This window comes from Octodon degus, unplaced genomic scaffold, assembly GCF_000260255.1.
Source record: "Octodon degus isolate 3935 unplaced genomic scaffold, OctDeg1.0 scaffold00197, whole genome shotgun sequence".
In the NCBI taxonomy this organism is placed as follows: domain Eukaryota; kingdom Metazoa; phylum Chordata; class Mammalia; order Rodentia; family Octodontidae; genus Octodon; species Octodon degus.
The window spans coordinates 1588394-1602693 of NW_004524773.1; the positions used below are offsets into that span (position 1 = coordinate 1588394).

Here is a 14300-nt window from a genome sequence, read left to right on the forward strand (position 1 = left end):
TTTTTTTTTTTTTTTTTTTTTTTTTTTGTCTTTTTGAGACAGGGTCTTGCTATGCAGTCAGGCTGGCCTTGAACTCACTTCGTAGGCCAAGCTGGTCTCGAACTCACAGTGATCCTTCTGTGTCAGCCACCTGAGTGCTGGAATTATAGGAGTGCACCATTATTTATTTATTTACTTATTTTTAAGACAAGGTCTTGGGGCTGGGGATGGCTCAGTAGAATAAGCGCTTCTCTGACAAGTGCAAGGGCCTGAGTTCAATCCCCAGGGAGAATAATTTATTCCGCAAAAAAAAAAAAAAAAAGAAAAAGTCTTTAGGTCTTTTTGTAGTCCAGGTTGGCCTTGAACTGACATGTAACTCAAGTTGGCCTCAAACTTTTGGCAATCCTCCTGCCTCACCTTCCCAAGTGCTGGGATTATAGGCATGTTCCACCATGCCCAGCTGAAAGCCACATTCTTAACACCTATACCAGATTTTTAAAAATCTATTCATTTAGTACAGGGTCTGACTACACAGCTCAGACTCATAGTGATCCTCCTATCTCAGCCTCCCCAGCGCTGGGATTATAGGCGTGTGCCACCATGCCCGGTTTCGGAGGCTGGCTCAGCGTGCCTGGGGTTCTGGGGCTGGCACAGCATGCGGTACCACGGATCAAACCCAGGTCCTTGTGCTTGTCAGGCAGGTGCTTAGACTGCTGAGCTGTCTCCCTGGCCCCACTAGATGTTTTTAACCCTGACTGTGCCTAAAAATTACGTATGAACTTTGTAAAAGTTATGCTGACACTCAAGATAGTGGTTTAGCAGGCCTGAAATATGATCAGGCATTTTTTGAAGTTTCTTTGGTGATTCTACAGAGCTACCAGGGCCTTGAAAGAAAGGCATGTACTAGGGATGATTCCATATGCCTGTAACCTCAGCCCTCAGAAGGCTGAGCCAGGAGGATCAGCAGGTGTTTGCGGCCAGTCTGGGCTATGTAGTGAATTTAAGGCCATCATGAACTACCTGTCTCAAATACAAAACAAAGAATACATGTTGTAATCACTGTTGTATGAACTGTAATAGTTAACATTTCTTGAATGCCCGCTCTGTGCTGGACACGAGTCCAAACAAGTTCTTTACACACAGGAGCACATTTGGTGCCTTCTGGGCTGTGAGACACCATTTTACAGATGGAGACATTGAAACGCGAAGAGGGGAACAGCCTGCCACCAGTCCCAGCACTGGGAAAGAGACCCTGCCTCCAGTCCCCCCGGCATGGGGCAGTACCTCTGCGGAGGAAGGGGATGTGGTCATCTTCCACAGAGCCGGGCGGCTCCCCAGGCTGGAAGTACATCACTTCCTGGGGATGAGCCTGCAGCAGGTTTAGGCGGTGTAGACGCTTCTCTGTAGAGGGCAGGAGTGAGAAGCAAGACTTAGTTCCCAGCAGTCAAAGGTGTCCTGTTCATGGATCACAGGACAGAGGTCCCAGAGATAAAGCACTAGTCATCCGAACATGAATGAAGGGTTTCTCCTTCCTGCAGTTGACTATGTTCCTGGTCTGTCTTTTTTTTTTTTTTTCCTGGTCTGTCTTAATCCCTCTGGTGTAGAGGTAGGTTGTGATTAGGACCATGCCCATTTTACAGAGAGGAAACCGAGGCTCATACTGATGAAGCTTCCTAACCCAAAAGGTAAGAAGCAGACACACAACTTGAAACCAGAGCTCTCTCACACCAGGGCAGCTAATTTATAATCACTAGGCTTGAAGGATTTTTTTTTTGGGGGGGGCTGGCTCAGGATGCCTTAAGGGCAGGTCTGGTAAGGCATGAGGATCTGGGGATTGAACCACAGATTCCTGAGCCTGACTCTTGCTTACGCAGGCTCTTAAAACAACTGAGCTAATGGGCAGGCCCCCAATAGCAATTTCTTTTCTTTTTTTTTTTGTGGAACCGGGGATTGAACTCAGGCCCTTACGCTTGCCAGGCAAGCACTTACTATACTGAGCTATCTCCCAGCCCCCCTTATAATCACTATGCTTGACCTTCATGGGGTGAGTGTAATTCTTCCCTGCTTCCAAAGAGAGACTAGGGAGGTGGGGGGAATGTTAGATGAGCCCCTAGAGGACAAGTGTCTGACCCTCCATCCTTCCCACATGCCAGAGTGCTGCCTGGCTCTGCCTTCACACTTACCAATGCTCCGCAGCCGATGGAACCAGCGGACTGTGGGGGGGAAGTGACTGTAGAAGGTTGGACTGGCGGCTCCCAGGAGATCAAGCAGCATAAAGAGCTCCTAGGGAGAAGCCAGGACTGGAGGGGGCTCAGCGGGACCCTGCCAACCCCACTGCACCTTCTCCTCCCCTCCCTAGAACCCAGCAGGACCCTGGTCTTACAATGGCCTGGATCCTGGTGGGGCCAGGACTGTGGGGCATAGACGCCATGAGCTGGGCGAGGTGCCGGGAGCCATAGAGAGAGTCCTTGGGTCCCCACTCCTTCAGCGCTTCTTCACCATCCAAGAAGAGCAGCTGCAGGGTCACTGGGGCTGCCTGGGTGGGCAGGTGGCCAGGGCCAGTTCAGCATGGGCCCTTGGCACCAGCCCACCCATGTGCCTTGCTGCCTTGCACGGCTGGACAGGACAGACTAGGTGTCCTTTGCAGTACAATGTGGGGCCAAGAGCCAGATGAAGTCAGGCAGCTTGAGCTCAAATCCCCAGCCAGATGCTTCCTAGCAGTGTAGATACAGGTAAGTTATCAACTTCCTGAAACATCAGCTTGATCATCTATCAATGGGGTGAATGACAGTTCTGTTCATAAACAGGACTCAAATCCAGGGTTTACAACAGTGGCTGGTACATAAGAACTAGATATGGGTTAGATCTGATAATTTTTCCTCAAATTCAGTTTGGCAAAAAAAGAAAAAAAAAAGAGACCCACAGATAATGGCACAAAGTGAAATGCAGTTGGGAAAAGGCTTCCAAGAACGACAAGGTTCTGAGAGCCCAAGAAGGGGCTTAGCAGGATGGGGTAAGAAGGGCTCTCTCTGGTTCTCTTGGCAGGGATGGGGGCATGCTGGGGCAGGGGGGAGAGGAGTCCCAGGCAAGGGAGCAATATGGACAGAACTGGATTCCCCAGAGCCCAGGGGCGCTTAGCAAGGGCCAAGGGGTTTGGGCTTTGTTATAGGGGCACTGGGGAATCCCTGGAAGGGAGTAGAGGAGGGGAGAAGCAGGATGTGATTTATACATGCATTCATTCTACAAATTTGTACTGACATCCCATTTTATGCCAGGCAATATTCTGACCAAAGGGATACAGCAAGAAACAAAAGAATCTTGAGTCCCTGCTTTCATGGAATTTAGCTAAGAATACAGCCAAATCAACAGAAAACATTCTCAAGGAAAAGAAAGAAATGTGGGCACCACACCCAGATGAAGAGATAACTTGGGAATTGAAACCTGAATAAAAGGTAAGAGCTAGTCAAGGAGGAGGAGAAAACGATTGATCAAGACAAGGTCTCACTATGTAGCCCAGACTGGCCTCAAACTCTGCAGGTCATAGACTGGGATTGTACAAAGCAGCCTCCTGCTTTCTACAGGCACCATGGTGGTTTAAAGCAAAAAACATTCTGCCACTGCTGGGCATAGTGGCATGTACCTGTAATTCCAGCACTTGGAGGCTGAGGCAGGAGATTCGCTACAAGTTCAAAGCCAGCCTGGACTACATAGTGAAACCCCCATCTCAAAAACACATTCTATGCATAGCTGAGAGCAAGTGCAAATGTCCTGAGGTGGGCTTGTGAGATCAGAGGGTAGGTGTGACTGCAGAGAACGAATGAGGGGTGAAGGGCAAGAGATGAAACTAGAGGGGAAGAGCCAGCGAGACAGCTCAGCGGACTAAGTGCCTGCTTAGGTAAGTGCAAGGCCAGGGTTCGCTCCCCGGCACCATAGTCCACGCCAGCCCCGCCCCAGGTGCACTGAGCCAGTGACCAAGTCCAGGTGTGATGGCGTGCGCCTGTAATCCCAGTGCTGGGGAGGCTGCAAACAGGAGGATCACTACAAGTTCCAGCTGTGTAGTGAAACCCTGCACAAGAAAAAAAGAAAAAGAAACTAGAGGGGTAACCGGTCACACCTCAGGGTACACTCTAAAGACTGGCTTATGCTTGGAATCATGGGGAGCCATGAGAGGTTTGGGCAGAGGCAAAAAGATCTGACATTCAGAAGACAAGGAGATGAGAGAGACAAGGAAGAAGGTGGATGCAAGGACCGGCATGGATGTGGCCCACACCTCCCCCATTCCCATTCCTCACCTGCTGCTTGGCCCTGCTCAGCGGCAGATCTAGGGCCTGGGCCAGCTCCAGTAGCAGCGCACAGGGCACAGCTGAATCCGTGGCTCCCACAAATGGGGCTGAGCCCGGGGGGAAGAGCTTCGAGTCATAATGGCAGGCAAGGGTAAGGTGACGGGCTGCCCCTGGGTCCAGCGTAGCCACCACGTTCCCAAAGTCCAGTGGCCCCAGAGGTGTTGAGGCTGTGAAGGGATCCAGCTCCACATGCCAGCCAGCTGGCAGGGCCCGCAGTGTGGCTTCCAAGAACTAGTGACAAGAGAGAGGTGGGAAGATGGACAGGGACTGGGGAGTGCTGGGGAGAAGGGCCATGTGACCTGAGCCATTGGGAGCAGTTGGGTGGACTCCAATGTCCAATTTAGGGTTCAGTTATTCCTTTGACTTCTGCCCAGTACCTACTGGTGCCAGGTGTTGGGGTGACCCTCCTCCTGGTGCCAACAATGTTAATCATGGCTTATTCTTCAAGAGCTGTTTTTATGCACCAAGCCTTGTTCTAGGAGCCTCTAGCGTACAGAATGCCAGTGACTGACCTCACTTTGTAGAGGAGGAAACTGAGTCCCAAAGAGGTGAAGAAACAGCCTTATGCCACAGTGCATATCTGTAACCCTAGGCTGGTTATATAACTAGCACAAGCTCTTGCCTGGCAAGCTGGCAAGCACAAGGCCATGAGTTCGATTCCAGGTACCAAAAATCAAAGGAAAAAAAAAAGTCCTAAAAGATATAATCCTAGCACAGGGGAGGCTGAGGTCAGTGGTTTGCAAGTTCAAACCCAGCCCCAACAATTTAGTGACTTAGAAGGACCGTATGAAATTTTTTTGAAAGGGGTGGTGGTGTACCTCAGCTCAGTGTGAAGGCCCTGGGTTCAATTTCCAGTACCACCACCACCACCACCACCAAAAAAAGGTGAGAAGGGACCAGACACAGTATTTGGAAGGCAATGTAGTAATGTGACACTTCTTACTAGCTGTGGAACCTATGCAAAAATGTATAATTTCTCTAGCCTCAGTTTCACCATCTGTGTGAAGACCACGCTGGTTCTCCCTGTCTGCAGCTATCGATCGCTTGTCGATAGCACATACTTAGCTTTGGGTGGAAGTGCAGTTGCTGGTTATGTGGGACTCTAGAGTCAGACTAACTCCTGACTCTAGACTAACTTCTGCCCTTTATCTCTTTTGGGACCTTGGACAGCTGGTCTATTTCCCATTTCCTAGAGGGCTGGGGAATCGGGTGGTCAGAACCTGAGATAGGGTGAGATGCCTTCTTTACCTTTCTGACTTGGAGATTACCAGGGCTACCCGGGGGCCGCACAATCAACAGAGGACGCAGATAAGTGACCCAGAGCCTCTGCGGATCCAGTTGTGCCACCACCGTCCGCAGCTTGGCTTCTGGGAGGTTTCCAACCAGTGGAGCCTTGGGGGTTGGTAAGATAGGGAAAAGAAGATGAGAGCAATCCCCTATTCCAACCTTACACCCGACAGCGTTGCTGCCATGAGCCCGGAATCCTCTTGATAATTAATGAGTAGCCTTCAGTATGTAGGCTAAATCCTAGACTCGGGAAAGGTCCCTCCAAGCCCTTCGGATCAAAGCTACCGCAATCCTGATGGACAAATCAAAATCTAGTTGGAGGAAGGGGGTCTTCCAAAAATTGACTTGACATGTGGAATCCCGACCTCCCAAACTCACTGCAGCCCGGCAGACCTTTCCTCTTAAGGGGAGCTGCTATTACTGGAGCTTCTTGGATATGGAGCATGCGCTCAAATGACAGTGAAAGAAGGAGACACCGGCGGTTTGGGTGACAAGGTACAGACACGTCAACCTGAGACTCTAGAAGGGGAAGTGGGAAATAAGGGTCCCCGGAGCCCCAACGGGCCTCACCCGCAAATCCCGGGCCCTTGACAGCTCCTCAGTCCCGCGGTACCAGCCACTCCAGATGATGTAGAACGCCAAGCCCGCGGCCATGGCCAGCAGCAGGGGCAAAAGCCGCACCCGCGGCAGCAGGCGGCGCTTGGGCAGTGAAGGCGGCTCTAGGAGGCCGCGTTCGCCGAGCCGCAGGCGGGGCCGCCCGCGGCCTCCGGAACGCATGGCAGCCGTACCTGAAACGTGTACCGCGCCACGGAAAGAGTTCAGGCTCCGCCAAGTTCCACCCAAGAAATCACAAAACCAATGAGCAACAAGGGCGGCTGCACGTCCCACCCGGCGAGCCTAGAAACCAATGGCATCCTGAAGGCCCGCCTCCCTGCCGCCCGGGTGTTGGCTTTGGCTTCGCTCAGGGTTGCACAACCCAAAAGGGAGCGGGAAAGGGGTAGGGACCGCTTCCAAGCGGAGAGAGCCAATGAGCTGCGTTTCATCGTAGAGACCACCGCACGTCCCACACAGGTCCAGGACTGTTACTGCCAGGTCGGAAAGATCAGTGACTACTTAAAGGAACCGTACAGGAAGGAAAAAGGGCGGTGCGCATCCCTGAAGCTACGAGCGGATTGGCTTCGCCGAGGCCGCGCCTCCAAAGAGCAGGCTGGCGTGTCGCTTCCCTCCTTTCGCCTACACTTTTCTACCGCAAAACGATTTGAGTCGGGCTCCCTTTATTTTTCCTCTCCATTGTCGTGAACATCTGACTTGTGTTGTGCTTAGTGGCTTCGAACCACGATATCCGGTTTTTGCCGCAGCACAACGCGACTAGACGGTAACCATGGCAACAGGCCACGCCCCCACCTGCTTTTGAGTTTGCGCAGGCGGTAACGGAAGTGAGACACAGGAAGAGGAAGTCCCGCCCCGCCCCTTTTCTCCGAGGCCGGAGCTACGCGAGCGAGACGGGAGTAACGCGGAGGTTGCAGCTGCCACCATGTGAGACCCGGCGGGGTTTAAACGGCGGGAAGGAGGTTGAATGTGTAGACTCGGCTAATGAACTGTGCGAGAGGATGAGACGGGCCGGGATGCGGAGGCAGAGATTAGGGATAAAATGACGCGCTTTTCTACTGAGGGGGTTCGAGCACGGCTATAGGGCCTTTAATGGGTCGTGAGTTGTGGAAAAGGGACATCTTAATCACCTAACGGGTTCTTGTTATGTGACGAATTTTAAGGGGAAGCGATTTTTAAGAATAAAGAGCCCGGGGGAGGAAAATGAGGTTTATTATTAATAACGACTTGAAGCAAGGGAGGTATCAGGGTAATTTAAGCTGCTGGCTGGTGGCTTTTGGACCTCATTTGCTACTCTGACAATAATGAACCACTAGAATGATTTTGTTGTTTATTTGTTTGGTAAATATTACGTTGAGCGTTCACGTGTCAGGCACAGCATTAAACACATGGGATACATCAGTGATTGAAAGGGCCACATCCCCAAGAAAAACATGTCCTGCTATGGGTTGTGAGGCGAGCAAAGTACGCAGGCCATAGAATAATAAAGGAGTATGTAGTGTGTTGAAGGTGTGGGACTGTTACCACACAAGTAGTTGAGCATGCCTGTAATTCCAGCACTTAGGAGGCTGAAGTAGGACGCTTTTCACGAGTTCGAGACCAGCCTGAAATAGTCTAGTAGTGCAACAGTGGGAAAAGAAAGCAGTGTAGTAACTGTCATAAAAGGACACATTGAGAAGGAAGCAGGAACCTGAAGAAAGCGAGGGGAGTGAAGCATACAGATAGCTGTTGGTTCTGACAAGGGTAAAGAAGAGGCCTTAAGATGGAAGTTTGCTTCCTGTCTTCAAAAGACCACTGAGGAGGCCACTGGCTGGAACAGTATGATAGAGGAGGCAAATGTAGGGCAGTGGGAAACTTTGGTTTTTATTTTGCACTGAGATGGGAGCTATGGGAAGGCTTAAAAGGGTGACATGGGTTTTAGCACAATCCTCCACACTGGTCTGTAAAGAACAGGCCATCAGAAACATGGGTGGAGGCAAGGAGACCAGGAGGGAGATGATGGACTTTTATGGCATAAAAAAAAAAAAAAAAGACCAGAGTCTGGGTATACAGTGGGGTAGCCAGATTCATATACATAACGTGTTCCACTATTCTGGTCAAAACCTGAATTGGAGAAGAACCAAGTCAAATTCAGTGGTAGGTTCAGTGTTGACCTTATGGGGAAATTTGGTTCTAAAAATTAGGATTTGCCAATAAGATTTAACACAGGATATGAGAGAACAAGAGATACCTCATGGACATCAAGAGTATTGACCTAAAAAAATGAAGGGAATGGAGTTGCTGTGAGTGGGGTTTGAAAGCACTGGATGGAGAAGGTTGGAGAGGTCAGGTGATCGGGAGCACAACTCTGTGACAGAGATGGAAGTGTCTATCAGGTATCAGGTGCTTGTGCCCAGAGAGAAGATTCAGGTATCAGTGTGGGCTCTGGGGCAAGGTTGGGGAGACAAAGCCATGACCAGCCATGCTCCCAGCGTTAGCCGCTCTCACCCATGGGTCCATCCTTGCCTGTTCAGGAGCCTCCTCAACAAGCCCAAGAGTGAGATGACCCCAGAGGAGCTGCAGAAGCGGGAGGAGGAGGAATTTAACACGGGTCCACTTTCTGTGCTGACCCAGTCAGTCAAGAACAACACCCAGGTGCTCATCAACTGCCGCAACAACAAGAAACTGCTAGGCCGGGTGAAGGCCTTTGACAGGTAAGCACTGAGGACTTGGGAGGCATCATGTCCAGGTCCAAGGACGCAGCCCCAGCTCATGTCTGAAGAACTTGAAGAAAGATTTCTTAGAAGTTTGTGGATGCCAGTAATCCCAGCACTGGGGAGGCTGAGGCAGGAGGATCACCAGGAGTTCAAGGCCAGCCTGAGCTACATAGCCCTGTCTTTTTTTTTTTTAAAGCTTGGGTGTCCAGTAGGCAGAAACACATGGATTTATTTATTTGAGAGAAGCTTTTTAAAACCATGAATGAGCAGTGGCTGTCCCCTGTGCCCCTCCAGCTGTCCACACGTGTGTAGTAGCCAGCCTGTTGGGCTTGTGTCCCAACTGTGTTTCATAGCAGCCAGGTGCCTTTTGGTGCGTGACTTTCTGGTCTGTATGTGGCAGTAATTGTGGGTACTGAGTACGACATACAAAACTGTCAGTTTCACAGTTACATAGTTAGTGCATCTACTCATCAAGGGACTTTTAGCCTCTGGACACAGCAGTGACTAAAACAAACACAGTTCCTCTATCCAGGGAGCTTATTCTGTTAGTAAGGAAACGGACAGCAAGCATATACATATGTGTGATAGGTATGATGGGTTCTGTGAAGAAAAGCAAACCCAAGTCACAGTACAAAGTTTTGGGAAGGCGACACTGTCTCATACAGGATGTTCGCAGAGGCTCTGCCTGAAGGAGCGATGCAGACAGACCCAAGTACAATGAAGCTGCAAGCTGAGGTCTTTGTGGATAGCCAGAGGGATCAGCAAGTGATTTTTCCTTTCCGGGTTTCAATTTTTTTTACTGGAAAAGTAGATGTAATACCACCCTTCATTCAACAGTTGTAAGAGCCGGGAAGCTAGCTCAGTGGCGTAATTGCCTGCCTGACTAGCACAAAGCCCTGAGTTGTAAGAATAAATGACGAACCTGGGCATGCTAGCATGGTGTGGTGGCCCGAAATCCCAGTGCTCCAGGAGGTTGAGGCAGAAGATCAAAAGTTCAAACTTAGCCTGGGCACCCTAGTGGCTTAGGAGGGTAAGACCCTGTCTCCAAACTAAGAAAAAAAAAAACCCTGGGGATATAGCTCAGTGTGAAGGCCCTGGGTTTGGTCCCTAGGGCAGCCAGAAAAAAGAACAAATTACAGCACTCGTGAAAAGCTCTTGACTCTGTACTGAACACATAGTAAACACTTAATAAAATATTTGTAACTTTTGGCCCCTCCCCTCAGCACTGGGGAGTGAATCCAGGAGCTTTCTACCACTGAGCTAACCCCACAGCCTGTCTGTCTGTCTGTCTGTCTGTCTGTCTGTCTGTCTGTCTGTCTATCTGTCTATCTGTCTATCTACATACCTACCTACCTACCTACCTATCTACCATTGAGACAGGGTCTTACTGAGTTGCCCAGGCTTGCTTCTAACTTGTAATCCTCTTGCCTCAGCCTCCTGATCAGCTGGGATTACAGTTGTGTGCTGCTGTGTGTGGCTATAACTTGCAGGTTTTTATTAGCATCTGGGAAGTGCTGTCCTCACACCAGTGTGAGGCTAAATTTGAGAAGTTCCTTGCCGCTGACTGATGTGTGACCCTGACCTGGTCTTTCGCTCTGAGCCTCTTGCCATTTGAGACAGATGAGGACAACAACAGGAAACACTGAGCACAGGAAGTCAGTAGACCTGGCCTCAGACACAGGCTCTAGGACCGGAGAGATGGCTCAGTGGAATAAGCGCTTCCCTGGCAAGCGCAAGGGCCTGAGTTCAATCCCCAGTTCCGCCAAAAAAAAAAAAAAAAAGAGACACAGACTCTACCACCCCTAAACTGTGTAACCTTGGATAGGTCGCTTTATCCCACTGTTCCTCAGTTTCCTGCTCTCAGACCTGGAGGTAATAGTGTTTTGTTTTGTTTTGTTTTTCCTTTTGCAAGGTGCACACACAACCGACACACATTTAAGAACATCACGGCAAATCAGTTAAGTCAGATGTTAGCACGCACCTCCACATTTACTTACCTATTTGTGTTACTTTCTTGAGGGGCAGTGTTTGCAGACCAGGCAGAATTTCAAGCCTAAATAAAAGGTACCCAGTGAAACGTTTCTCTGCTCTCTTGCCCCCAGCCACCTCCTCAGGGACCATGGGGGTGGCTAATCTCATGGCTCTTCTCCCAGGAATCGTCACAGCACCGTACACATGGAAAGATGCAAGGGCCTTCTATTGTTCGTTTTAAATCAGTGTTAGTGAGACATCAATTTTATTTTATTTTATAGTTATTTATTTGTTTGTTTGTTTGTTTATTTTGCTGTACCAGGGATTGAACTCAGGACCCTGCGCTTGCCAGGCAGACACTTATTCTACTGAGCTATCTCCCCAGCCCCAAGACATCAGTTTTAGACCATGGCTTTTTTACTGAATAAAACTTGAAAATTTCCACCATTGAGAATGCTACTTTTAACCTGCTGTTTTCTGAGCTGTTGATATATTCCCATAATTCCCAAAACTAATAATAACCCAATGAAACATTTTCCGGGCCCATGCCCAGTGTGCCCAGCCTACCCTTGGCCCCTACTTTTCCCAAATCTTCCAGCAGCCATTATAGTGACACAAGTCTTTAATCCTGGCACTTAGGAAGCTGAAGCAGGAAAATTGCTGTGAGTTTGAGGCCAGTCTAAACTACATACTGAGATCCTGTCTCAAAAAAAACCCAAAACTTTTTCACAGATACTGCATTGTATAAGTGCACAAGCAGTCTTAGGCAGAGTGCATCGGCTGGGGTTCGATCCCCAGAATGCCGGGCTGGCCCTGCCCCCAGGGCATGCTGAGATGGATGATTGGAAGTGGGCATGGTGGCCTGTGCCTGTAATCCCAGCACTTGGGAGGCTGAAAACAGGAGAATCACTACGAGTCTGACTATGTAGTGAGACCCTGTAGACCCTATACTAAAATACAAAAAAAAAGGGGGCTGGTGAGATGGCTCAGTGGTCTAAAGTACCTACTTAAAACAAGCTTAGCAAAGCACAGGGACCGCAGTTCAATCCCCCAGCACCACATGCCAGCCAGCCCCGCCCCCTGGTGGGCTGAGCTGGCCACACACACATAAATAAATAAATAAATAAATAAATAAATAAATAAATAAATAAATAAAATAAATTTAGAAAAAAAAAAAAAAAGTGAACAAGCAGTGTGTGTGCTCCCAACCCCTACACCCTCTGCCGTGTTTTATTTTGTTTTGCTTTGCTTTGTGGTGCTGGAAATGGAACCTGAGGCCTTAGTGCTGAGCGGCCCCCAGCCCCCTGCTAATTTTCCTGCTGGATGTAGGGGCCAGGGAGATAGTTCCTGCTGGATGTAACTTTCTGTGCATGCTGGTCCCTAGCCTGCCTTCTCACTTCAGGGTCTCCTGGAGATTCCTGCAGAGCAAAACAGAGAGCATGTCTCTAGTCTTCTCTTCTTTATTCTTTTATTTCTTTTCGAGACAAAGGGTTCTCACTATGTAGTTCACGCTGGTCTTATGAACTTGGAATTTTCTTATATCAACTTCATTTTTCTTTTACTTCAGCTTCTTGAATGGAGTGCTAAGATAATAGGTATACACCTTGCCTTCTGTCTCTCTTCCTGCTCAGTAATATTCCTATCAGATGTATATACTTTGGCTAGCTGAAACCAGCAACCTCTTTAAGAACTAAATGAGGAGCCGGGTGTGGTGGCACATGCCTCTAGCTTCTAATCCCAGCACTCTGGAGGCTGAGGCAAGAGGATCATTGCGAGTTTGAGACCAGCCTGGGCTACAAAGTGAGCTCAAAATGAGCCAGCCTGAGCTGTTCAGTGAGACCCAGTCTCAAAAAAACCCAAAAAAGAACTAAATGAGGGGCCAAGGTATAGCCTGGTGGTACAGTCCCTGCCTGGCAAGTGCAAGGTCCCAAGTTCAATTCCTAATAACACCCTCTCAAAAAAAAACATAAAACCTCATACCAAGAAACAAACAAACAAAAAAATGCTGTCTGGGAAAACAAAAACAGAAAGTGAAAAGAATTTACAGATGTGGCATTGGCAGGACAGCCCTCCTGGCCCCAGGCCTGGGCTCTGAGCCAGTGCCGCCGGCAGGGTCAGAAGCCCCCACCCTCACTCCTCTGCCTCCCTCCCCGCCTCTGCCTCACCAGGCACTGCAACATGGTGCTGGAGAATGTGAAAGAGATGTGGACTGAGGTCCCCAAAAGCGGCAAGGGCAAGAAGAAGTCCAAGCCAGTCAACAAGGACCGCTACATCTCCAAGATGTTCCTGCGTGGGGACTCCGTCATCGTGGTGCTGCGGAACCCGCTCATCGCTGGCAAGTAGGCGCCGCCTCTCTGCTTTCAGGACCCGCTCCAGCCCCATGAAGACTTGTCCTTGAAGACCTGTCCTTGAAGACCTGTCCTTGAAAACTTGTCCTTCATCACTGTATTGATAATAAAGTGCTATGTGGTTTTTTTCCCCCTGTCTTAGTGGCATCTGTATCCCCAGGCCCGTGAGTGGGAAGGGCTGGAGGGAAGCCGGGTGTAGGGCTAAGTGCTGAGCCAAGGCCCTGAGCAGACGGAAGGCACTGTCTGCCCCATCAGGCCTGCTGTTCCCATTCATACGGGGCATAGGTTAGGGAGAAATGTCCTTGCTTGAAATTGTTTTGGACTTTTTTTTTTTTTCCCTTGTTTATTCCATCAGCAAACATTCCCCGAATGTCTCATTGTGCCCAGCCCTATGTTGCAAAGCTAGGGACACATGAGCCAGGGAGATGGCTCCATAGAATAAGTGCTTGCCTGGTAAGTACAGGGGTCTGAGTTAAATCCCTGGTTCCACAAAAAAAAAAAAAAAAAAAAGCTAGGGACCAGTGATGTCCTAGAGCACCCTGCGAGCTCTGTGAAAGGTGCCTAGATGCACACTTAGAACACTCAGTACCCGAGTCCCAGTAGGGGCCGTGGTCAAGCTGCCAGGGTGCCAGGCTCCCCTCTGTTTGGATGTCCTGCTCCTGCTGGCAGTTCCAGGGCAGGCACGTGTGCACACACACACACACAGAACTGGGGGTTGAAATTATTGGCCTCAGGGCCTTCACACTGAGCCACATCCCGAGTTCATTTTTATTTTTTAATTTTGAGACAAAGTCTTGCTAAGTTTCCCAGGCTGGGCTGGAACTTGGTCCTTTTGCCTCCACCTCTCAAGTGCTGGGATTACAGGAGTGTGCCCTGTGCCCAGCAGCCATTTATCCCTTTATTTTCTAGGAGAGGGAAGGGAGGCACAGAGGGGTGGTATCCCTTCCCAGGAGCACCAATCCAGGAAATGATAACGCCTGATTCAAACTCTGCTTCTGGACTGTGGCCTCACCCGAGCCCCCAGGAAACAGGCCGGCGAGGAAGGCGCTTTTGCTCCCCTGTACACA

At 49.7% G+C, this 14300-nt stretch overlaps 2 protein-coding genes across 3 annotated transcripts in view; one reads left to right on the plus strand and one right to left on the minus strand.

Moving 5' to 3' along the window:
• Positions 1–6960, minus strand: part of Qpctl (glutaminyl-peptide cyclotransferase like) — a 9340-nt gene extending 2380 nt beyond the window's left edge. Inside the window, exons 1-6 of one of the 2 annotated variants that reach the window (XM_004644295.2) lie at positions 6180–6960; positions 5571–5714; positions 4272–4553; positions 2363–2515; positions 2163–2262; positions 1264–1380 (exon numbers count right to left, since the gene is read on the minus strand). In XM_004644295.2, the coding sequence (XP_004644352.1) occupies positions 1264–1380; positions 2163–2262; positions 2363–2515; positions 4272–4553; positions 5571–5714; positions 6180–6386 (1003 nt within the window). In that variant the 5' untranslated portion in view covers positions 6387–6960. Of the gene's footprint in view, positions 1–1263; positions 1381–2162; positions 2280–2362; positions 2516–4271; positions 4554–5570; positions 5715–6179 lie in introns of those variants that run through there. The other variant, XM_023704523.1, reaches the window with a different exon arrangement.
• Positions 6961–7048: 88 nt separating this feature from the next.
• On the plus strand, positions 7049–13259 carry Snrpd2 (small nuclear ribonucleoprotein D2 polypeptide). The gene is made up of 3 exons (XM_004644297.2): positions 7049–7145; positions 8732–8911; positions 13054–13259. Coding segments are annotated over exons 1-3 (357 nt in total). The 5' UTR covers positions 7049–7143; the 3' UTR covers positions 13229–13259.
• The last annotated feature ends 1041 nt before the right edge of the window (positions 13260–14300 follow it).

Excerpts from the sequence above, each read along its gene's own strand:
- Snrpd2 (XM_004644297.2), top strand. Across the intron at positions 8,912-13,053 it reads CGGGTGAAGGCCTTTGACAG|GCACTGCAACATGGTGCTGG; the intron begins GTAAGCACTGAG and ends CTGCCTCACCAG.